The sequence below is a fragment of the Barbus barbus genome, assembly GCF_936440315.1.
Source record: "Barbus barbus genome assembly, chromosome: 6".
In the NCBI taxonomy this organism is placed as follows: domain Eukaryota; kingdom Metazoa; phylum Chordata; class Actinopteri; order Cypriniformes; family Cyprinidae; genus Barbus; species Barbus barbus.
Window position 1 is genome coordinate 20,279,271 of NC_136734.1, and position 25,398 is coordinate 20,304,668.

General features: G+C 38.8%; 1 protein-coding gene across 2 annotated transcripts in view; it reads left to right on the plus strand.

Moving 5' to 3' along the window:
• LOC306871464 (uncharacterized protein KIAA0825-like) overlaps nt 1-25,398 on the plus strand; it is a 134,299-nt gene that overhangs the window by 18,015 nt on the left and 90,886 nt on the right. For both annotated transcript variants that reach the window (XR_013784333.1, XM_079419418.1), the window contains exons 5-12: nt 4,656-4,826; nt 6,841-6,926; nt 7,331-7,552; nt 12,783-13,048; nt 15,010-15,160; nt 18,292-18,482; nt 20,515-20,697; nt 20,812-20,937. Coding sequence is in view for 1 of the 2 variants with exons in the window: in XM_079419418.1 (XP_079275544.1) it covers nt 4,656-4,826; nt 6,841-6,926; nt 7,331-7,552; nt 12,783-13,048; nt 15,010-15,160; nt 18,292-18,482; nt 20,515-20,697; nt 20,812-20,937 (1,396 nt within the window). In the remaining variant the exon portion in view is untranslated. The remainder of the gene's footprint in view (nt 1-4,655; nt 4,827-6,840; nt 6,927-7,330; nt 7,553-12,782; nt 13,049-15,009; nt 15,161-18,291; nt 18,483-20,514; nt 20,698-20,811; nt 20,938-25,398) is intronic.

Below are 25,398 nucleotides of genomic sequence, written 5' to 3' on the forward strand. Positions count from 1 at the left end.
TAATATGCTCAGGTAAAGCTTTTACTTTCCTCAGTTGCCCAATCTCTCTTGCATTATAATTGTATTTAGTTCTAATCTTTGAATACCCTCCTGCTTTTAATAGATATTTCTCAAACAATTGTGATGTTCTCTTAAACACTTCTGCCTCCTCCATCCATTGTTCCATCTATCTACTGTGCTCCCAGGCTTTCCCTCTTTTACTACATCTGCTATGAGTCCAATGCCCTTTTAACGACCCCGGCGAGTCCCTGACTCTCAGCTCTTTTCACAGTAAACGACACGTATCACTGCTCTCAACACCTTCAACACCTCCACCCCATCAGCGTGTTGTAATAACCCCCATTATGGCTTCAGTGGCTGGGCCATCCTCCTGCACAGGACTCCTAATGGTTAGCTATGAGAGAGGCCCTAATAAGCCGTTAATGGCGGGGTAATAAATAGCCCGACAATGGCTGGGTGGGAGGAAAAGACAAGATAGAATGACAGCGGAGCATTAAACATAAAGGTGAGATGGCTGCTCTAAGTGTGAGTTAGTGGTTGGGGTGTAGAGGACGGGTGGGGTTCAAGGACACCTCTGAGAGGGATGGAGATGGATGGTGAATGTTAAGCATATGAGGTTTTGAAACATTTTGCAATGTATGTAGAAGACAGTGCCATGAATTGTCCTGAAATAGAAAATTAACTTTTATTGTCACAGTGATGTAAGGATTTGGCTAGAGGAAAGAAGTAATGTGTGCAGGGAACATCAATCCGTTGTGCGTTCATTTGGTCACAACAAAGTTGCTATAACTACAAGATGCTGAAGTTCAGAGCTGATCAGGCACATCTGTTGTTTCTACTCAGTTTTATTTAGTCCGTTCTCTATTAAGGTATAGTTTGGCAAAAAAAAAAAAGAAGAAAATTCTGTCATTATTTACTCACCCTTGTTCCAAACCAATGTGACTGTAGACAATTGAAGATGTTTGGCAGAATGTTCAGGCTGCTCTTTTTTTATTGAGTACTGGTGATTTACTATATAGTCTCAGCCTCAAACATCACGCCCACAGAACGTTAGACTCACGAAAGATGAAAGCCGTCGTGTTTACAACTGTGACGACGAGCGCTTATCAGGATCAACTAAACGCTGTGAAAAAGTTTACAGCATAAAATCTCTAAAATATGTCTGAGAGTTTTACACACCGGTCTGTTATTGTGGCGACATTTCCACGCCCCTAAACATGACGCGGCACAAAACGAAACATGAGTGGTTGCTTTACCTGTCAGTCATATGGTCTCTTGGGCAGGCCTTGGCCATTGAAAGTGGCCATCAGTCTGAAGGTCTGGCTACGCGAGACTATTAACTGTATAATGTCCAAATTGTCAAAAAGCACAATAAAAATATCATAAAGGTTACCCATACAATTAATGCATTCTTTTTAATTATATTGTTATTATAGTATTTATTTTTATTGTTATTTTAATTATAAATCATTATAATTATAAACCATTATAAATCATCTTCCATTTTTTGTTGTTTGAAAAAAAGCAAAAAGAGCTCCTTGGAATTTCTAAAAATCTAAAATCCTAAAAAGAAATAAAATAATAGGCATTTGAAGCAGAATGGGAGTGATGCATTTAAATATGAATTTGTGTAAAGGGTACAGTTTTTTCAAGCAGATTTCGCAACAGGTTCAAGTTGGTCATGTAGATTCTCTGCATTGTTTTTTTAAAAGTTATATTTATGGGCTTTTATGCCTTTATTAGATAGGACAGTATACTGTACACAGTATACTCTATAGAGAGCAGACAGGAAAGCACTGGGTGGAAAGAGGGGAGTGGGATCGGCAAAGGACCTCGGGACGGGAATCAAACTCGGGTCACCATAAGCACAGTTGCGCTATAAGTCGGCGCACAAACCACAAGGCTATCGGCGCCAAAGGCACTTTAAAGTGACTCCTTTGTGAGCTGTGCTTCATACATCGCTACTCTATTGACAATGGACACAACATTTTGCTAATGTGATGACACTTTAAGTGATAAAATGCACATTTTTGACTGGACTGTTTCTTTAATTATCAATTGTGAGAAAAGGGCAAGAAAACCCATCGCAGACCCCACTTATCTGGGCTCTGGCTGGCATTACAGAGCACTGGGCACCAGAACGTCAGGTGCAAGAACAGTTTCCTTTAACAAGCCATCTCCATCTATAACTGTTAGCATAACCATAGTTAACCACACAGTGTTCTTTTGGGCATTATGCAGTGAAGATGTTCATTATGTAAATATACATTTTCATTTACACTGTTGGAATACACTATATTCAATTTGCACACACCTGTTCATAAGTGTTCTGTTTACTCTCTCTCTATGTTTATTCATGTGATATATGTTCCTGTATATATATATACATAATATAAGCAAGCAATATAAGCAAGCTCCTACAAATCCTAGGCCAGTGAAACACTTGTTATGGTAATTCCATCATGATGAGAATGCAGTAACACACTTCATTGAGATATTTATTTTTAATCCCGGAGTAAGTGGTTACAGATACTCCTATACAGAAGGACTCACATACAGTACTTTCCCAGTGCACATACAGTGTGTTACTCGTGTGCTGCATGTGGCGCATAATGCACAGGTCTTATACATAATGCAGTATGTTTGGAGTGATTTTACTGACAGGCTGATGTGCTTGTATGAGCGGGAGTGGATCTCAGTGGAGCGGATCTCCATGCATTCATGTAGCCATTTTCCCAGTTCTGCCTCACAGTCTCCCTCTGGACCCCATTAATGAAGAGCCAAGATGCTGGTATGACACGCTCACCTGTGAAAAAATATGTGCACGCACCTACAAACATGTATACACCACAAATGCATGAATTTATTCCAGGCGCTCACTAACCCACCTCATGGGGTCACTCTCTGCATCTCTATAATCTGCTCTCTTGTCGAAATTATAAAACGGCGCAAAAAACAAAACAAATGTATGTGTGATCACCATATGTGCCTGATAAAGTGGAGAGAAATGAAAGAATAAGATTGTGTCGTATCGTCGGCTTGATGATAACAAAGTGACAATATGGTGTTAGAATCCAGAGGCGATATTGTTGCAATTATCGGGGCTCCTTTCTTTTTATTTCTCCCCTCCCTCCATCGCCTCCCCACTCAATCTTCCTGGAGCTTTCATAGCTGGGGCTAATGCCTTCCTGATCCACTCCCCAATGCCTTTTCTGTCAGAGGAAGTCATTTAAGAGCACACACAAAAGTATTTGTCGAAGTGTCTGAAAATACCGCAGCCCTCTTCTCCGCGGCCCATTCTTCAGGCCTAATGCGGAACATCCCCTGGGTGATGGCTTTGGCAGCTGCAGAAATGGGAGAGCCACACTGGAGATGAGGGTCATCGGCGGGTTACAGGAGAAAGTTTGTGCCCAGCAATGTTTGACTGTAGATTTGAGGGGAAACTTTACGGCCTCCGTGGGATTGGTGTAGATTGCGAGGCCACGGTTCACAGCTCCCTGGTGTCAAATGCACGTTCACAAAGTCTTTCAGTTTTTATTATTTTATTTATTTGAGAAACGTGCCATATTGGATTCCAGTGTTGTATATTTCTTGTTGGAAATGTCCTCAAAGTAACCTTTGATAATATCAGTCTGCAAAAATCTTCCAATCTTCAGGAAACAATGTAATTTTATGTTAGACATTTTGAAGCGATTATAATATATCATGTAAAGTGTTGAAAACAGTTCTGCTTAATATTTTTGTAACATTTTAAATGTTTTTACAGTCCCTTTTGATCAATTAATGTGTCCTTGCTTAAAAATAGTATTATTTTATTTGAAATAAAGACAGAATGTTTTAACGTTTGTGTTTACAATTTAATGAAACTTTGCTTAGTAAAATAATTAATTTCCTTCATAAATAAAAAGCTTTTGAACAGTAGTGTATATATAATATTTAATTTAATTATGCTAAATTATGTACCAGTGACAGATCCTTTTGAAAGACTTTTAAATGTAAGAAATGAACCAATAGAGAATTTATTGAAGGCTGTTTTGTGGCTTAACTTTTCTGGACTCATGTTAATGCGCTTACATTTCAACTTTCTAAATCCATAACCCAAAGAAACTGTAAGTGTGTAAAGTTCTGCACATCTTTAAAACAGATTGCATTTGACTTGTACAAACCAAATATGTGCACAATTACTATTTTATGCTGGTTTGGTGCTGGTTAAACTGGTGGACTAGCATGACCATCCAAAATGTAGCTGTTTAATCTTTCCAACAAGTGTAGTCATTCTTTAGCCGAAGTCTAATGGGTAAACTAGTTCACATGTGTGTTCGCAAGTGCTTTTATTCAAAGTAACTTTCAAATGACAAACAATCATACAAGGACCAACAATATGAGCAGTACCCGATGCCAAGAGTAAGCTAGAGTAGTAAAAATGAAAATATTTGTAGCTAATTTATAGTTTTTATTTATGGCTGTGGTTTATTTAAGTGCTCGCAGAAGAGTTGTCTTCAACTATTTCTTGAAGTTTGTGATGGTCTCAGCAGAGCAGAACGGGTGGTTGAAAGCTCCACCACAGAACTGCAACAAAAAATATGCTGTTCTTTCCAGCAAAGATGTCTGTCAACATTTTTCCATGACCGACTCTTTGTTGTGTCTGTCTACAGCTCCTCAGGATCCTCACCAGAGCGGGCGAAGCTTCAGCCTTACCTCCCATCAGCTCAGGTGCCTGACCCAGCTGACCAATACCTTACTGGAGCTGGAACAAACTGTAGAGGACCTGGCAACCCATCTGGGTTTCCTTAACTGCGCTGGAGAATCAGTATGCAGTGGCAAAGGTAAAAATTGCACACACTCATATGCATACTAGAGTCAAATCTGTCAGATACAGGTCAGTGAGACATAAAATTCCAGTTTTAAGGGAAAATCCTGTCATCAATTGAATCACCCTCATGTCTTTCCAAACTTGAATGACTTCCTTTCGAAACATGAAGAGTAGTCCATTGTTAATTTGAGTACTACTGTTCAAATGGTTGGTATTAGAAAAATTTTATTTATTTATCTATTTTACATGGTTTTACAGCAAATAATAGTAAAGACATGCGTAATGTTACAACAGATTTATATATAAATGCAATTCTATCAAACTTGCTATTCATCTACGATTGAAAAAAAAATAGTGTTCCATGTTAAGCAGCAGAACTGTTTTCAGCATTGATAATAAGAAATGTGCTTTGAGCACCATATCAGCTTAGAATGATTTCTGAAGGATCGTGTGACACTGAAGACTGGAGTAATGCTGAAAATTCAGCTTTGCCATCATAGGAATAAATGTATTAAAATAGAAAATGTTTATTATTTTTTATTACACATAAACATTGGTGAGCATAGGACATTTCTTTTGAAAACATTAAGAAAACTTACCAACCCCAAACTTTTGTGAGTGTGTTCCACAAAAGAAAATAAATCATTTAGGTTTGGAATTACATGAGGGTGTATAAATGATGACAATTTATTTAAAAAACTATAGTTCTTAATCTCATAATCAACAAAACTAAAGCAACTGTGAAAACATATAAAGATCCAGATAAGTGGTTTATGTTGCTCTCAGACTGAATGTGATATATGCCAGTCAACAAGATATATGGTTGTTGTTGTTTTTTCCGATGAATATCAGCACAGTGTAAATAAATGGCAGCCGATCAAGATTTGTGACAACAGTCTGCTCCAAATCTGACATGTGAAATGATTTGTCACCGTGGTAGCGGAAAACCTCGAGCGATATTGTGCTCGACGGAGCCTTTAAATACAACAAGCCTCCAATTCCTGCGTATAATAGCGACATCTCTACAGGCAGCTTATGAGACCAGACTGGTGGCCTGTAGCGCTACCTTGTATACATATGCTCTTTTTAATGAGAGTTTTCTCGCCTTTCTTTACAGCTCTTTTACCGTTCTGTGTGTGTGCGTGTGTTTTTCTTTTTTTGCATATAGAAACATGCTTCTACAAACACAAATTGAGGAGGCAGGAAATTTCTTTTCATTTATTTTTTTTCTGCTATGAAAGTGACTGGTGCGTATAGTAATTTCTGTAAAGGTTACATTAAAAAACAGGACAAGCAGAAAAGGGCTGGATTTACTGAGAAGTAAACAGCCTTTAAAGGGCAGTTATCCAAATCATTAATTCAGCCAATCAAACGACTTAATTACCAGAAATTCATCAGATGGGCTTAAAGGTCAAAAAGTGACATGCCGGCTGCTTCTCTCCTCCTTCGCCTAGCTCGACTTTCTCTCTTCTTCAACTAAATTGCCTCGCCCGGGGTCTCACTTCCGAAGCGTCTGATTAGAAAAATGCGGCCTTGATGCATGCACTTTTAATTTGCCCACAACAAGCACGCACACACACACACACACACACACACACACTTATCCTCCCTATAACCCTTCCATGGATTAGCCCAGATATGGCCATAGCTATCAGGGGTTCAAATCAACTCCAAAGCCTCTGAATTTAACAAAGCTTACTGTTGCAATTACTGTGTCCGCTTTTTAGTTTTTTCCCCGTTTTATTGGGCGAATCACATTGTTGTTTGTAGGTCGTCACAACGCAGAGGAGTTTAATATGTTGGCCTAGCCTGACCCTGGCACCCCACATATTGACTTATTTTCCAAAGGCACCATGTAGAGCGTGAATGCATATGCTAATATGCTAACGGAACATATGAGATATTCCTGTGTGAAATGTTTTTAATGAGCTGGAAATTAGAGGATTTAGAGCACATTTCCTTTGGTAAAGCTGTAGTGACAGTTTACAGTAGATGGATTGTGTGTGTTTTTGCTTTTTTTAATGCAGGGATCCTGAAGAAGGTCAGGGATGATATGGAGGTGATGGCAGCCGAAGACAAAGCCGCTACTGATCTTGTGCTGCAAAGCACAGAGGTGATACACAGCCCTTATTTAATCACGAATGATGAAAGTATTGTAAAACACATTTTTCATTTTCATTTAAAAGAACCCTTACATTTAATAAATGCGGATATTGATTAAATTTGTTGTTATTGCTGTCTTTATTGCTGTAACTCAGGGTTAAGGATTTCAGCAAACCTCTAACCCTAAATATTGTTGAAAAAATACAAAAAAAGGAAAAGCCTCCCATTACACCCTGGCAACACTAAATCATTGGTGAATTTTGCATGAGCAAGAAGTGCTTAGATTTTCTGCTTGCAATTATACATTATATAACCTTATAACACTAATATCATCTTTAAAGGTGTGTTTTATTTTGAAACCATTAACATATATTCTCATATGACCAACAACAATACTTATTCTTGTGTGTTCAGGTGGTGTGCCTTGAGTTTGGTTGGAGGGTTGCATTCACAGACCTTGTTCCTCAGATGGCTCACTGCGTGAAGGTGGTGTTGGATGATGTTTGCAATAAGAATCTGCAGCAGGAGGAATGCATGCATGCAACCACACATGCATCGGGCTCCGCCAACATCCTCATCACCCCTGTTACCCATTATCATGGCCCAGAAAGAGACTCTCCCAGGATGGTGGCCAAGGTAACATCAGTGGTTTATATATTAAATGAACAATCATATTTTATTATATTTAAAAATGTTATCTTTGCTGAATAGAAGTATCAGTTTCTTTCAAAAAGTGCATTACTGACCCCCACCCCAAAAAAAAAAAAAAATCAGTGTAGCAATGAAAATGTAATTAAAATTATACCTACTAGTCATCTATGCTTATCAGAGTGTGTTTTTATGATTTTTATGATTATTTAAAGCTTAGAAACATGCTATTGTCACACTTGGAATAAATAGTCTGAGCACTACAAACCTTTAAGTAAGTATCTTATGGATGAGGATGCATCTTCTCAGGAATGCAGGGAATTCAAGGCAGCTCACTAGGTTTTGGAACAGAGTTATAGAGGAAGGTATTTGTGATGCATTTGCAAATATTTCCTTTTCTTTTGAAATACTCCACTGGTTCACAGTGACATGACATGTCTGCTCATCCTGAGCAGGCACCGTGGCTCCAGGAGCCTCTCTGGTCCTGTGGGTTTGCTCTACGGCCCAGTGTTTTGCCTCATTTTATCCCTCATCACGGAGGTCCCCGTCTGAGACGAGCTCCACTCGCTGCAGCTCGGGCAGATTGATGAGCCATCACAGCCCCAAAGGACAGCCACTGAGCTGGGATAGGATGCAGGTGTTTCGCCCCCTGCATGCCTCCTGCGCCAGCCCTTTTTTTCTTGTTAAAAACGTAGATGTCCACAATAGACAAAAGTTTTGTAGGCTGTATTTCTGAATGAAAATTAAGCAAAGTTTACAGTGTACACGCGCACACACACACACATACTTTCGTTTTCATTTTATATTGTACACTACCGTTGGAAGGTATGAGAGGAAAGGGGTCATGAACTGCCTTTATTTATTTGTACTGTTCTCTGAGGTCCACATATAATGTTATCAAGATTTTTACATAAAAGACCATCATAGGCTATTTTCTGTCCTGTTTTGACTCCCCTCATTGGAACGCTCCTTTGAATAAGCATGGCAGATTGTAGACTCAGAAGTAAACGCCCACTGCTATTATTGGCTAATAGTTGTTTATGTTTGACAGCCTGCAATCTTTACAGATGGACGCTGCTGTGGTTAAAACACATAAATACTCATATCAAACAATCTGTTTAACAGACAAAGCAATAGTGATCACGTAATTAAAAACAGTTACTTACACTTGTTTTACTTACACATTACTGTCGGATCCAATATAGTTGGCACAGCATTCTTTTAGTTTCAATCTTTCTGAAAATCATGTGTTAAATTGTGCCTTGTTTGTAAACAAATCCGCTGTAAAATAAAGTGAACAAAGGACCAAGTTCTTACTGACTTAAGACTTGTGTTTGCCTCTCTCGTTATTTACACTACTTGCACAAATCGGTGAGCGGGGCTAAACAGGCAGCGATGTAGAAGCAGGTGTTGATCATCTTCTGCAGAGAGGTGTTCAGCCACACTATTACGTCATAAAGTGGTATATTCCACAATCTGTCTTTTGGCAGACTGGCATCAATATAAGCTGTTTTTAGACTAACAAGAAAGTTTTGAGTTCTGAAACTTACAGTTTTTATAGCACAATGACCACTTATATATCAAAAGATCAAGGGAATTTTGATTTCTCAGTTCATGACCCCTTTAATTATTAGTGTTATTTAGCAAGGATGCATTAAATTGATCAAAAATGACAGTGAATTACTAAAACTTGTTGCAAAAGATTTCTACTTCAAATAAATGCTGTTCTTCTGAAGAATCCTGGAACAAAATGTATCAAGGTTTTCAGGAAAATATTAAGCAACAACTGTTTTCAACATTGATGATAATAATAAGAAATGTTTCTTGAGCACCAAGAACAGTATTTATACAGTAAATGTTTTTTGAGGGTTTTCATATTGCTACTTTTTTAAAGTAACTAAAAGTATTGTTTAGTACTGACCTCTGCCTGCAAACCTGTTTTAAACCTTTGTCCACAACAAAAAATACACTTTTGAGCAACATGGCCCCTGCTCATGAAATTTTGAATGCCGGCGTTCATATCTGATTTCCATAGCATTTCAGTGATGCCGCTACATGCTGCTGACACCCCAGGAACCACATCACTAACAAGTGTCAAAATTTGTTCACACTCAAGACCTGTACAACACATTTACGTATAGGTCAATGCTTCAGAATGAGCAGCCCTCATCTCAAAGGTAAGCATGTGCATTTATTTGCATTCTCTGCTGCTCTGAGTGTCTCAAAACCCCTTCTTTTTGACATATGTCACCACGGCCCATAAGTAGGCAGCATTATGCTAGCCCAGGCCTGACTTAGCCAGAACGTAGTCAGTCCAGATGTATTACAGAGATCAATATTTCAGCCATTCATATTCATACATTCATGCTTTGTTTCGAATTCTCTGAGTCGCCAGACCTCCCATCTGCATAATATTTCAGCGAACCATTTATCAACCTGAAACCACCATCCAGCTATTGACCACCTCTTGCTGACGATCGTCCTTAACCCTGTGTGAGGAGAAGGATTTAGCACTGTTCAAAGGTGCAAGAAGACTGCTGCAGAGTTGAGCTCTTAAATGTTTTAAAGCTTTGCTGAGAAATAACCTTGTGGTGGCTGTCGTATTGGAATCCATATCTTTGATCTGCTCTAGTTAAGGGTTCTCCGAACCGGAGCAGCAGGCTTTAGAAAGCCATAAATCTCACCGACACCTCTCGGGTCCTCATCACCTTGGATTGGGGCGAATCTTTGCATTCTCACCCACATCTCTCTCACACTTCCCGCTAAGCTTATAACAACAACACTCAGCCTGTTATCGACTCGCTGTCCAGTCGGCCGTTTGTTTCAAGACCTGTTCAGCCTGTAGGGGCTTCCGGTATGGCGAGGTCTCTCAGGATGCTTTTGGGATGTCAAAAGCAGCACTGGTAAAAATGTTACCAGTTATCATATTAGTATCAATACAGAGTGCCAAATCTTTATGGGATATTAATGCAAACACTGTTTAGACTTAAATGATGTGAAACGGCAAGAGAAATCAGATGTCAAAATATTTGTCTTAGTCTTTATTTCTGCCAGGCTGCCACTGACTATTATGATGTTAATATTAATAAAACAATATTAGAGAAAAAGGAAACCCCTTTACTGATTTTTAAATTTTACTGTTGATCCTGTTGTTGTTTTTTTCCCATTGCATTTGTAATTGTTGTAACTTGAATATTTACTTGATAAATACTTGACATGTCATTGTTTTAATTTAATTTGATATGATTTATTATTATAGTCTATTGTAATTTGTTAATGATATTTATTTACTAATTATACTAATATGAAAAATAAATTATACTTATTTATAATTTTTTATTATTATTATAATTTCATGATAATTCCTTTTTTACTGACTTTTTATTTAATTACCTCAGATATTATAATTACTTAATTGGAGCATGCCATTGTTTTATATTTTATTTATGTTTAAAGCTTATTAAAATGATCAACTTTATTAATAATATCAGTAAATATAATAGAATTTTTTGTAAAACAAGAAACTGTAATAATTTTATTTTATATTATATTATATTATAATTATAAAAACATAATTTATAAATTTCAGCAGTATTTTGTAAAACATGTTAATTTAACATTTAGTCAGTTTAATATTGTATTTTTTATAATAGTCACTAAAACTTACTAACTACATGAAAACAAAACAAGATCATATTGTCTTTTTATCTAGGTAAAATAATAATAAACAATAATAATTTTATTTTTACAAATATAATTTATTATAATGAACTTTTTAAATAAAGGAGTGTGTTTTGAAGCTTGAATTGTGAACAGTGAAATTTTACTGGTAGTGCTACTATCATGATAACCCTACTGTGCTGCATCTATTGTGCCTGAACGTACTGAAACAGCAGGCTGTGTAATGCAGATGCTGAAGTTTAGTGGAGAAGTATGAAGTTGCCTCTCTCTTGCCTGTTCGTGCTTGATTGATAGACCTGCTGTTGGGAAAGTTTCCATTTAACATGTGCTGGGTTTTTTCGTCCATGTTCGCAGAGGCCTTGGGACACAGTAACTCCCTGTGGAAGGGGGAAAGGGTGGAGTGGAGGGAGATATAAACAATGCACACGTATATTTTACTGCTCTCGAATCAGCCGGCATCGTAACTCATTTCTATAGGTATATAAATTCAACAGTGAACCCAGCACATGCGTCTGGCTCTTCAGCATGCCCAGATTCGCTGCCGTCACTGCTAATCTGCATTGAACACGTGTGGCTGGAAGGAGGGATGGACAAAGGGAGAAATGGAAGTGCTAGATGGGGATAGATCTACAACGATGTCTTCATTTGTCAAGGGTAGGAGAAATATAGGTGGAGGAAGTTTGGTGTATGTTCGGTTCCAGGGCTGCCTCTTTTTGGCAATAACCCTTAGGGGTCTTCCTTTCAAGCTGCGTGCCTCCTGAGGCAATGTAAGGCAGATGTAGCAGGCACACACACTTTCGTAATCATTTTGAAGAGAAAATACCAGTGCTGATTCCCTGTTTCCTCCAGGACAAATGTGGAAAAATGAGATAAGTGTTGCCTCTCTCTTCAGGCGCCACAGGAGGGGAACTGCAGGTATTTGAATCAGAAAATGGCCCTGAACGTCTCACACAGTCAAATTGGCATGGATGATTCGGTTATTCTACTACACTAAATGCTAGTCCGTTCGCATATGGTAGAGCTGTGTGAGCAGCTGAAATGCAATTTCGGTCTTCAAAAAGGGAAGTTTGAGTGTTGTATGATAAATAATTTCTTACTGTATAGTGTTGAATGCTTTTTGTTAGTTTATGATTCACAATAACTATCTGCAAATAATTCTACCAAATGGTCATGATAGTAAGGATGCCTGTCTAGTGTGGATAACAGTATGGTTGCACCAAATAAGTTCTTTACCTTTAAAAATATATCCACCAGTGTTGGAGAGGAAGCCTGACAGGTTGTTTATGTGCTCCAGTATGTTATGTTAGGATGTTTCTCAAGCTAGCCGTTCTCTTCCCCATTTTATTTCCAGGCAAAACTGGCCAGAAACATAACCTGTAACGTAAAATAATGTATATTGATATGTTTAACTGTTTTTATTATTGTGAAATACTGTAAGGACAAAAGAATGAACTAAGTGAGGGATACATTTATTATCAAGTGTTGATTATCTATAAAAACGCATTCGAGAAACTTCACACATTCACTTTATCTCCAGTTCTGTGCAGATGTTGTGGAGCAGATGGATGCTTTTCTCCCTCTGGCTGTGGCATTTAGAGAGAACAGCCTGCTGCCCGTGTGCTCCAGCTACGTGGAGGTGTGTGGCCGTGTGACTTCATTCCTACTGACCAGACTAGAGGAGAGGGCAGGGGAAGTGCCGGCCTCAGCTCCCTTCAAGAACCTGCCTATTCTGATGGCCACCAGTGTCTATATCCACCAGACACTCGCACACTATGAAAGCCAGCTCAGAGACTCCACACGCATGTGAGTTACACTCATTCTATAAAGCTCCAAACTTCTGTATGTCCATTATAGAACATACAACGTTTTCAGCTAGACTACAGCTAGATCAAGTATACAGTAAATACACTGCATAAAAATCAGTTTCTTAAAGATATAGTTCACCCCAAAATAAAAATTCTGTCAACCTTTACTTTCAGTAGTCTTGTTCCAAACCTGTTTGAATCTTTTTGAATTATGTGAAGTGACATTCAGCCAAGTATGGTGACCCATACTCAGAATTCGTGCTCTGCATTTAACCCATCCAACGTGCACACACACAGCAGTGAACACACACACACCGTGAACATACACCCGGAGCAGTGGGCAGCCATTTTATGCTGCAGCGCCCGGGGAGCAGTTGGGGGTTCGGTGCCTTGCTCAAGGGCACCTCAGTCGTGGTATTGAGAGCGCTGGACATTCACTCCCCCCACCTACAACCCCTGCCGGCCCGAGACTCGAACCCGCAACCTTTGGATCACGAGTCCAACTCTCTAACCATTAGGCCACGGCTTCCCAGTTATCTCTAACCATTAGGCCACGACTTCTTCTCAATTATCTGGTAACCAGATCATTTTGGAGACCACTGAGTTTTTAAGTACAATGTACTTATTGTGTTCATATTGTATCGCAAAACATGGGAAATTACAGATGTAATAACATGCAGGTATTTTTTTTAAATATAAGTACAATGTAAAAACGTGTGTACACAATAAGTGCATTGTATCGAATAATTAATTTAAATGAAAGTACATAGTAGTTATGGCCACTTAATAGAAAGTTAAGTGGCCATAACTACTTGGTCCCACAGTGACCAAAGCAAGAGCAGAGACCCTTAAGATTTACTGTGAAATTGTCAAAAAAACACACAAAAAAACAGAATCATAGTTGTTTAAGACATATTATGACTTGTTTTCAGAAAAAAATAAATAAATATATATATATATATATATATATATATATATATATATATATATATATATATATATATATATATATATATATATATTTTTTTTTTTTTTTTTTTTTTTTTTTTTTCAGAAATGTAACATTTCTTACTTTTTAAGCAAAAAGCAATCAAGATTTAGTGTAGTTTATGCTTATACTTATATACAATGTAATATAATTTAAACTATAATAATAATGACAAGAAGAAGGACAAAAAAACTACTTGCCAGAATATTAATGTGAAATCTTACATTTTCCTTTTCATTTTATGTTATACAATTTCTAATTTGCATGTATTTACATTTTCAAGTGCATAAACACTTGATGAAGATCTTAATTTGTGGCTCAAGTATATTCATCAATGATTCAAAAGCTGTACCTTATTTCCACCTATTTTTCTGGAGTGGATGTGGTGTAAGGAATGACAATGAAGCCTGATCCTCTATGGTGAGGTACCCCTGTTTTCAAAAATAACTCCAAATCTTTCCATGGATGATAAAAATCGAATATAAAACGGTATATAAAAAAATCTCAGCTTGGGTTTGACCTGTGCATTTGCACATAAAATGAAAAGTGTTTGGAGAGGGTGAGCATTGGTACAGTTCACCGATTTATAGTGCACTTTGTCAAGCCAGATTTACTAAAATGCTATAATTGGATTGTAAAGAACCAGAGTGAGACTTATGTGAGCTGGTGCGCTCTGACAGAACTATTCGCCTATGTATTTGTAAGGTTAAAGCCAAGAATGAGCGACAGAAAGAGAGAGAGAGAGAGAGAGAGAGACATACAGAAAAAAGATTAACAGACTGTCTGTGTGGCCTTGTACTTGAAGAGAGGGAGTGAGAAAATATTAGGGGAGGAAGAAGGAGGTGTTGAATGATTGACAGGTAATAATAGGAGCATTTGCTGATATTAATCACTTAGTGACTCTTTGACCTGTAAACTACACCTCTTTTGCCTTAAACCAGGCTTTGTGTCTTTGATGTCTCCAACCTCAGGTCTCTAACTCTGCTGCCCATTCAGAGAAGCCAGGATGTGATGGCAGCCCTGCACGATCACCTGACCAGCTACTGCGTCCATGTGTGTGCCACTAGTATACTACAGGATGCCGAGAGCCACTACTGGAGTGACCCCAGCCCGTTTTACGAGGTACAGATGGCTGTAGTTTTTCTGGCAATATTTCAGTAATAGCTCGTGTTACGTGGAAGCCTGTTGAAGGCATTTCTTTAGGGTTGTAGGTTATTGGAAGACAAAACATCCCGTACCTCTATACTGTGCTCAAGGACAAAGCTGTGGTTAAATCACACAGCATATTCACATTCAGATCATAAGTGTATCTGTATTGAAATGCTGTGACATTGGTTAATAAATGATAGATTGTGTTATTGTATTCTTAAGTAGGCTCCCTCTTAAATTCTTGGATTTGCATGCTGCTGTTGCACGTTGTCCTTGACTATTTAGTTGACTTCTCTCAGGCTGTCATAAAAGGAGTCAGGTGTGTACATCCAGCCTCAGTGCTGCCATACTAAAGAGCATTTTTTTATAAATGCATTCAAAACATCTCACTTATTTAAAATGATTGAGAATGCTGTGCACATTTGTAACCAATCACAAATATCCCAGTCTTAGCCAGCCTGACAAACTGAATAGAATCAGTATGTGTTCATGTAAAACCCTCTCTTCTTTCTTTCTTTCCTTCCTTTTTTATTTATTTATTTTTAAATACAAAATTTAGGGCTAGGCAAGCCAATATATTGAATATTCACTATATATTTGTTATATGCTTTGTTTGTTTGTTTTTTTAGCAATATATAGTTTGGCATTGTTTTGTTTTGTTTTGTTTTGTTTGGATTTGGTCTGTGGGTCTGTTTTATTGACCAGTGGAAGACAAAGGATTATTTGGGAAAGCTGTTTAAAACTAAAATTGTTTATTTTTAATTATATTAGATATGGAATTTGTTGCTTAATTAATTTCTTATTTCATTTAAACTGTCTATTTTAATCAATATTTGAATCAATATATCAATAATGTTTACATCATCCAAAAATTATTTAATTTAATTGCATGTAAATTAAATTAAGATTTGAATTAAATCGTATTATTAAAAGGTTTTAGATATAAAATAATATATATAAGAAAATAATGGATAATTTATTAAATTTGTGCACATGTATAAATTGGAAAAAAATATTATTGATTATTTTTAACTAGATTTTTACTTTTTGCTGTAAGCATTTTAAGTTCATTTGACTGCAGTTGCTAATAAATTAAAGAATTAAATATTGTTTAATAAAATTAAAAACTATTTCAGACCAAATAAGAAGCATTGGTATTTACATTAAATAGCATAAGGATATTAATCGGAAAAATAATCTTGGGTGTATTGCTAGTTATAAAGATTTTCTAGCTATACCATTCTCATAATGACCCTTCTTCTAGTAGGCTTGTGGTGCCCTGAGGCAGAGTTAGACTCAAACATCTGTTTGTTGAAGAGTGTAGCCCTAACCTTACCTCCATTAGGATATCCGCGCACACATAAGCTCTCTCACAGATACATACACACCCGTTGGGCGGCTGTGGGGCAGACTGGCCTGCTGTGTGCAGGTGTGCGGCTGGCTCTGCGAGTCTGCTCCTCTGTTGACCTGTATCCCCTCTTCCCCCACCTCTCTTTTGCCTTCTTCCATTCACCCCTCCATTTCACTTCCTCCTGAGCAAATGCCAAAGGGCCAAGAGCTTCCAGAGGACCAGTCGCTAGCACTAAATCCCTGGGTCCGGACGTGTGGTCATGGCCCTCTGTGTCTCTTTCTATGGTTGACTTAGCCCTGGCTCACTGGTGGACCACGTCCCAGCTCTCATTAGGAGATGTAGTACATGGTTGTTAATAATCTCTCTTTGGACACACTGTGAACTCCTAATGCTGCTTCCTCTTTGCCTGAAAGTAATTAGCCTCTTAGGAAACAAGGGGTCTCTCGTCTTTTTATCGTTTTCGCCTTTTCTGAATTGTTTCTAATTCTTGCTTCTGTGTTTGAGCTGTTTAGCATGTACAGTATCACACAATCCTGAAGCATTTCAGCAACATAAGTCTGGCCATTTAGATCAGTCATCCCGTTCTTGTTATGCACTAACATTTAAAAAGAATATTGTGTCATCATAATTTGTTTTAAGAAAAGTGCAGAAATAACTTATACTTAAACTTTCATTAAAACTTTTTTTTATTTAAACTTGATTATTTACACAATACATTTTAGATTATATAATACTCATATGGCTGGACAAAAAATATAAACAAAGTGCATACTTCTAGGAAATATTTTAATTTGTTTAAAAGCCGAATATTTAACATGTAGTTTTTTTATTATAAAAAAAATTCTTAATGGGAATTTGTGCATAAAATATAGCTGCCTTTTATATTTTTGTCTCTTGCAGGAGGATAAAACTTCTGTTTTAAAGTGAAACAAACCAGCTAATTCCACAAAACATCACATAATTCATCAAATCTGTTGTTTATGCTGTTTTCCCCGGCCAAAAATGATATCACTTTCTGGAGGATAATGTCAATGGCTTTTGTTATTTAAAGGGACATTGCAAAAGACTAACAGGATGGAAAGTGAAATTACACAGGAAAAACACAGGAAAAACCTATAAAACCTCATTTAGAAAAAACCTATAAAACTGATAAGCTTGTTTTGTTTGATCTATAGTTAAGAAAAATCGCAGAAACATCTGGAGTTTTTCTTAATAAATTGACAGTTTGTCATGTTAAAAGATGTGCTATTTTTCTGGTAAAAATAGCAACATCTGCCTAAACTTCAACAATAAAAGAATTTAAAAACTCACTTATATGTTTATAGGGAAAAATACACAAATGTACACAATAATACGCAATGCGATTTCCATTTTAAAATCATGAGTTACGAATTAAGATTATTATATTTGATCCAATATAGCTATAAAGTCACATGTGATGAGACTCGAAATGTACCGCGTAACAGGAATTACTTGGTCAGTCTGTATGTATGTCTGGTTAATGTTCAGTGGAGCAGTGATTGAATATCCAGATTAAAACTTCAAAGTACCCATGTGCTCTCTTTCTCTGATAATGAGGGGTCCAGGTGCAGCGTGCAGGTGGCATGACCATGAGGGTCTAAAGGAAGACTGTCTGGAAAGACCTATTTTTTCTTTCTCTTCTATTCTGTATATATTTGCCATGATATCATCATTATATCTTTACCAGTCTCTCTTTGTCTCTCTTATTTTTGTCTCCTTCACCTTTTTTCAGGGTGAAAGGTGTTCTTTCTCCATCCAGATGTGGCACTATTTTCTCACAGGCCTGCGCAGTGACCTTTGGGGCGCAGTTGCTCCCGTGCAGGCCCGGCAGACCCTGGCCCAGGTGCTGTGTGAGACCCTGGAGGTCTTAGTTCAGAGGTACTCGAGAGCGCGACCCTCCTACAAAAGACTCTCCCAGATCAGGTACCAGATATGAAGATAGTTTGAAAACCTGCCACATTTTAAATTTGTGTGGGCAGGGAATAGGATCTTCCACCATTATATTACTACAATAACAATACCCTTTATTATCATTTTGTCTGTTCTGTGATTTTATTTACTATATTATGTATTTAAAAAGTTTGTTTTGTTCTTATACATACGGATTATACATATGGATTGTTGCATTGTGGAGATGCGTCATGCAGGAAATGGCCATGCATGGTTAAAGTCACCCGGCTTGTGGTCAGCGGTCACACTCAAGCACATTCTAACAGAGAGCAGTCATCCATGCTGTCTGATTGAATGATCTTACCGTATTTCTGCTGCACTGAGAAGCACAAGCCCACCTACTATCAGGAACCTCGGGCTTAGCAGACAGTGTTGAATGCTTTAGTGATTATGCTGGTGTTCGGCCCGGGGGTCAAAGCAGATCTCCAGATTTGTAAAACAGTCTCTCTTTGTTAGCACATGGCCGTGCTTCAGCGCCTGGCGTAGGGCCTGAGTCTTTCATGCTAGACCGGGTCCAACCGCCCAGGCCTTGTGCGTAGCATTAACACATACTTAAAGTGGTTAAAGATGCCACAAGAGCATGCTTTCCCTCCACTCCAGGACTGATGAGAAAGAGCAGATCGCCCAGGGCCGCAGGGAAGGAATGAATGGAGGGACCGGTTTTTGTTTCAGCAGATTAGCTTTGCTGCAAGGACACCCGGTTATGAGCTCTTCGGTGCCGGCTGAGCTCAGGGTCTGCCAAGCAGATGGGCTCTGCCTCTGCTCCCTTCTCTTTTTCTCCTATCTGGTGAAAGTGGAACTTTCGCTATGCTATAAAGCAGAACTTGGTGGTAGGTAATGAAAAGTTGAGTTTGATAGGGAAACCAAAGTGGGTAGCATGACTTCTCTGGATGCTGAGAGACTGTGCAGAAGAACACACATTCAGTGGTTTGAACTGAGTTGGATATGCATGTATTTAAGGTTTGAGTTACTGATACGGGTGTAATTGAAAGTAGATGCAAGATATAGTAGTGGTTGATATTGGATAAAATATATATTTTTTCATGCTGATTTTCGTTATTTTTTACCTTTTTACATACATTTTTTTAAGAAAAGTATACTTTTATTCAGCAAGCCTGCATAAAATCTAATTTAACAGTAACTACTGTACATTTATCAAATAAATGCTATTTTTTCTATTCATCAAAGAATCCTGAAATATGTCGGTGCCGATAGCCTTGTGGGCAGCATGCTGACGCGTGGTTGTGCTTCGGGCATCCTGAGTTCAAATCCAGGCTCGAGGACCTTTCTCTCTCTCCCACTTTACTTTGTACTATATAGAAATATTTGTTTTTCAGGATTCTTTGATGAATAGAAAGAACAGCATCTATTTGATTATTCTATTTGAATAATTTCTGGCAGATCATGTGACACTGAAGTACTGAAGGCTGCTAAAAAAAGAGAGAAAAAGAGAGAAAGAAGAAGAGAGAAACGCCATAATGCTTAATCTGGATGTTGTCAGAATGGGACGTTGCTTTTTAATGAAAAGAGTCAGTTGCCTTTTTTGGCAGAAGCGTCACTTGTTTGTTTACTCAAGAACCTGCATGTGCATCAGCCTGCCCTGAAAAATCCAGTTTTTAGAGGGTGATTTTAGATAGAAGGCACTGAATTAATATATTATCATAAAATTTATAATCGCACACAAAACATAAACAGTAATGCTGTCTATCAGCATGTGCGGCCAGCTCTATATTGAGGTTAATGTTATGGGTTAGTATACAGTACAGTATGTTTCAGCATTATTTAGGCAGTCATCACTGTGATTGGCACGACCAATGAAATCTTCCTATTAATATCCAAAAATAAATGATCAAGAAGCAAATATGCCCCTATAGTGTTGCTATATCAAATAGCACATATTAAACAGAAACACATTTGACTTTTTGCTAGAAAATGTTGGTGAGGGCACAATGTGACAGTGCAGCTGAGTTATTCCTAATATGTGGTGTCTCATTTCCTCCTCTAGGACTGATATTACAGCTATTCTGCTGTGTGTGGAGCATCTGATGTGGAGTGTGTGTGACTCTGTGGAGGAGTTGCTAAGGCCTGATACAGCCCGTGGATCTTGGATGTGGTCCATACACAGCCTGTGTAACCAGCTACTTACCGTACTGATCATCCTTACATCACCTCTAGCAGAGCTGCACAGGTAACATGAGTCAGAAGAAATTGTGGGATTATTGTGATTTAAAGAGGCAAGATTAGTACATTGATCAAAATGTGTTCCCCTCCCTATATTTTTATATTTATTTTTATTGTCTAGGGTTTTTCAAGGTGGCTGTGGTGGAGGAGGCAGCAGAACTCCAAAGTTTCCAGAGGGAGTGAACAGTCATGAAACAAAGTGGCTGAGTGTTATCAACCCAAAACTGTTCTCAGAGGAGCTGCTGAGGTACTGATGGCACTAAGATTGCACAGATACTATTTGAACTGAACTGAGCTGGACGATGACATCACTGAATCAATGATGAACTGACTTTAACTGAAAATTGAGTCTTTACTGTAGTCCTTTTGGATTACTACACACTATTTTCCTATTTAATACTGTAAAGCTGCTTTGACACAATCTGTATTGTTAAAGTGATAGTTCACCCAAAAATGACAATTCTGTCATCATTTATTCACCCTCAAGTAGTTCCAAACCTGTATGAATGTCTTTGTTCTGCTGAACACAAAGGAAGATAAGAATGTGGGAAACAGAGCAGTTCTGTGGCAGTTTAAAGCAGTTTAAAAGCGCTACATAAATAAGAGTGACTTGACTTTACTTGACTAAGCAACAAATAAAAGTGTTCATGCCATAACTCATTAAAGCCATTTTCCCCCAGAGATGACTTATAGTTTGAATTACACTACCATTTAAAATTTGGGGTTGATAACATTTCAAAAAAAAAAAAAGATTGTTTAAATATGTTTTCATGTTCGCCAGGGCTGCATCTATTTCATCAAAAATTATTTATATGATATTATTACAATTTATTCTTTTGATGGTAAAGCTGAATTTTCAGCAGTCATCACTCCAGTCTTCAGTGTCACATGATCTTTCTTTCAGAATCTATCTGTCTATTTTATTCTAATTTATTCATTACTTGCTAATTGAAAGTTTTTTTTTCTAAGTGTACTTTTCAGGTAATTATGATTTAAATAAAATATATTTAAATATAACAACTACTGAGGTGGCCACATTAAACAAATAGTAATAATATTGAGAAGAATACAAAAAAATTACCTTTTTCTATAAACTGTAACATCACCTTCAAAAAGTGTTCCAATTTGATTTCATAATAATATAATATTATTAAAAAAATACTTGTAACACATTTCCAAGTCTGCATAAGGTGCAACAACGTCACCAGATTGCTCTGTACTTTTATTACCGAGCCCATTTTTTTATTTTATTACAAGAAAACACATAACTTACACAATATAGTGAGTTGTTGCAGCTCACCCAAATGAGGCTAGCACGGCCTTTCAGTTTTCGTTCATGTGTTAGATGCACACAAACACAGTTAATACATTACTGCAGCCACCAGACCCCCAGACTCACGGCCCTAATGCAGGCCAGATACAGATGCCATAGTTAGTCATGCTATTTATGCTGACATGCGCTGCAGGTCTTCAGTCCGGGTGTGAAAGGCTGAAACGGAGCCTGTAGGAGGACTGTGAAGCCAGGCAGAATGTCAGGCACATCTCACATCACCCTCCTCAAGCCCCCCATCACAGCTCCAGACTCCCACTCCAGCGTGATATCATCGCGTGTCCCGCTTACACAAATCACCGGTCATCAGCCCCACCGGCTACGCTTCCATGAAGTCGCAGGGATTTAAATTAGTGCATTTTTATTGCCTGCTCCATTTTTATTTATTTATTTAGCCTCACTGCGTTCAAAACTCCCTGAGGGTCTCGCGGTGAGGGCCCCACCAGAGCTAAGAGGCCAGACACCAAAATCAAACTCTTCTCCTCACTCAAACACTCCAACCAACTGACAGAATAAAAAAGTAATAAAAGAGACAAGAAATATCAATAAATCAGGGAGCATTATGGACAGAAAGGAGACTTTTTTTAGTTACACGTGTGTAAGATCAAGATACAGTGAAACCTGACCTCATGGTGTAGCTTACAGATATATCAGGACCGTTAAAGTGGGATATCAGGTGGATTACCAGCCCTTTGACATGACAAAGCTGTTGCTTAACTAAAACCTAATGTTCCCGTTATGTAGCAGAACTCAGCCTGCCTCGTTTTTTGTGTCTTTATGAGTTTCACATTTGCTCTTCACCCAAGCTCAGAAATAAATAATGATAATTAGTGCTATTTGTTTTTTTGCATGACAGTCCATTGGGATGTCAGTGGGCAACTGAATTTTTTTTTTCCACATTAGGCATGTTTATCTGACACTTTTAGAAGAATCTGCATAAAAGGAGGAGGGAGGACATAACGTGTGGCCAAGTATGGTAACCCATACTTGGAATTTGTGCTCTGTATTTAACCCATCCAAGTGCACACACACACACACACAGCAGTGAACACACACCCGGAGCAGCATAAACAGCCATTTATGCTGCAGCGCCCGGGGAGCAGTTGGTGCCTTGCTCAAGGGTCTCACCTCAGTCATGGTATTGAGGGTAGAGGGAACGCTCCCCATTTACTCCCCCCACCTACAATCCTTACCGGACCTGAGACTTGAACCCGGGACCTTTGGGTTACAGGTCCGACTATCTATCCATTAGGCCACAACTGCCCCCTAAAAGGCAACTAAAACACATAACTATTGCTACAGTAAAAACTATTTTTATGTTACATTTATTTATATCCTGTTTCATAACACATTTATTATGTTGGCTGATTAAGGTACGACTACATTTACTGTTATTCTGAAAGTTGTCGCTGACAGAATCCATTTATTTGCAATAGGAATTCACACAATTAGGAAATTCAGATGCAGGTGAATCATTTCTTTACATGGATTTTCATATTCGGGTTCACCTATATTTTTGTTGGTCACTATATTTGTTGTGATGATCAACAGAAAACAGCTTGTTTTGAAAGTGACCTCTGTATGAGCTGTATTTCATAAATTTCTACCATTGATAGACAAAGAACTGCTTTTTTGGCCACAAAATCATCAATAATTTACTAATATGACCGCACTTTAATATATATTATCTATAATATAACAATTAAAATTCTCAATACTCCACTCAGTCTCTCTGGTTTTAACAAAAATCATTTATTATTATTAGTAGTAATTGACTTTATTTTTATTTTTTGTTTGTTTTGTTTTCTTAACAAAACAGCAGTAATTGACCTAAGTCAGTGTAGATGTTACAGAAGCAGACGGAACACTCGGGATGTAATAAAAGGTAAGGTTTATTGTACAGATGAGTGAAGGCAGGAGATAACAACAGAAGTTTCAGATGCAGAGATGATGTATGCTGGGATTGAGTTTCTCACTCCGACGTCGTGGTGGCCTACCCCTTCCCCTAGGGGCCGGATGGTCAGGATGGGTCGCATGGAATTCCTCCATTAATGTAGGTCCAAGATGTGTTCTCTGGGAACCCATGACCTCTCCTCAGGGCCGTAACCTTCCCAGTCTACCAAGTACTCCAGGTGGCCACCACCGCTCCGGGAGACCAAGATCTCCTTCACCTTATATATCGTGCCGTCCTCCAGAATTAGTGGGAGAGGGGGTTCCTCGCTCGGACCAGGCTCTGTGGAGGAAGAGACAGGAGAGTGGTAAGGTTTAAGGAGTGACACGTGAAAGGTGGAATTGATACGATACTGTGGGGGTAATTGCAGCTGGAAGGTGACCGGGTTGATTTACCTTAAGATGGTGAAGGGACCAACATATCTGGGACTCAGCTTCTTGCAGGGCAGGCGCAGCTTGATGTCCCTAGTTGACAGCCAGACCTTCTGTCCCGGTTGGTATTGCGGGGCCTCGGACCTTCGAAGGTCTGCTGTCATTTTGCGCCTGCGTACTGCTCGCTGGAGCTGATGGTGAGTATCGTCCCAGACCCTCTCGCTCTCCCGGAACCAGTAATCCACTGCAGGCACTTCCGAAGGTTCCCCTGACCAGGTGAATAAGGGTGGCTGGTAGCTGAGCACGCACTGGAAGGGAGTGAGTCCAGTAGCAGCCTGACGTAATGAGTTCTGGACGTACTGAGCCCGGCCAATAAACTGGTTCCAGGAGTCCTGGTGGCTGTGGCAGAAGGTTTGCAGGAAGTGGCCGATCTCCTGGATCTTCCTCTCCGTCTGCCCGTTGGTCTGGGGATGATAACCTGAAGACAGACTCACGGTCACATCTAGGAGTTTGAAGAAGCCCTTCCATACTCGAAAGACAAATTGTGGGCCTCGATCTGACACAATGTCTTTGGGAATGCCAAAATACCTGAATACATGATTGAAGAGGAGTTCCGCCATCTCCATGGCCGTGGGGAGACCCTTAAGGGGGAGTAGTCGACAGGACTTGGAGAATCTGTCCACAATTACAAGGATACAAGTATTACCATCCGATGCTGGTAGGTCAGTGACGAAATCAACTCCCAGATGCGACCATGGACGATTGGGAACGGGCAGCGGGAGGAGTTTGCCTGCTGGCAAGTGGCGAGGGCTCTTGGTCATCGCACATTCCGCGCATCCCTGGATGAACGCTCTCACGTCCCTAGCCATGTTGGGCCACCAGTATTGATTTTTCAACAGCGAGAGGGTACTGTTGGTCCCTGGGTGGCCAGTGCCCAGAGATTCGTGAGCGGAGCGGATGATGGAAGTGAGTTGTAATCTGGGAATGTATTGTTTACCCAGAGGGCAGCCCGGCGGAATGGCGGTAGAGGCATTGGCAGGAGTGGGTGGAGCAGGT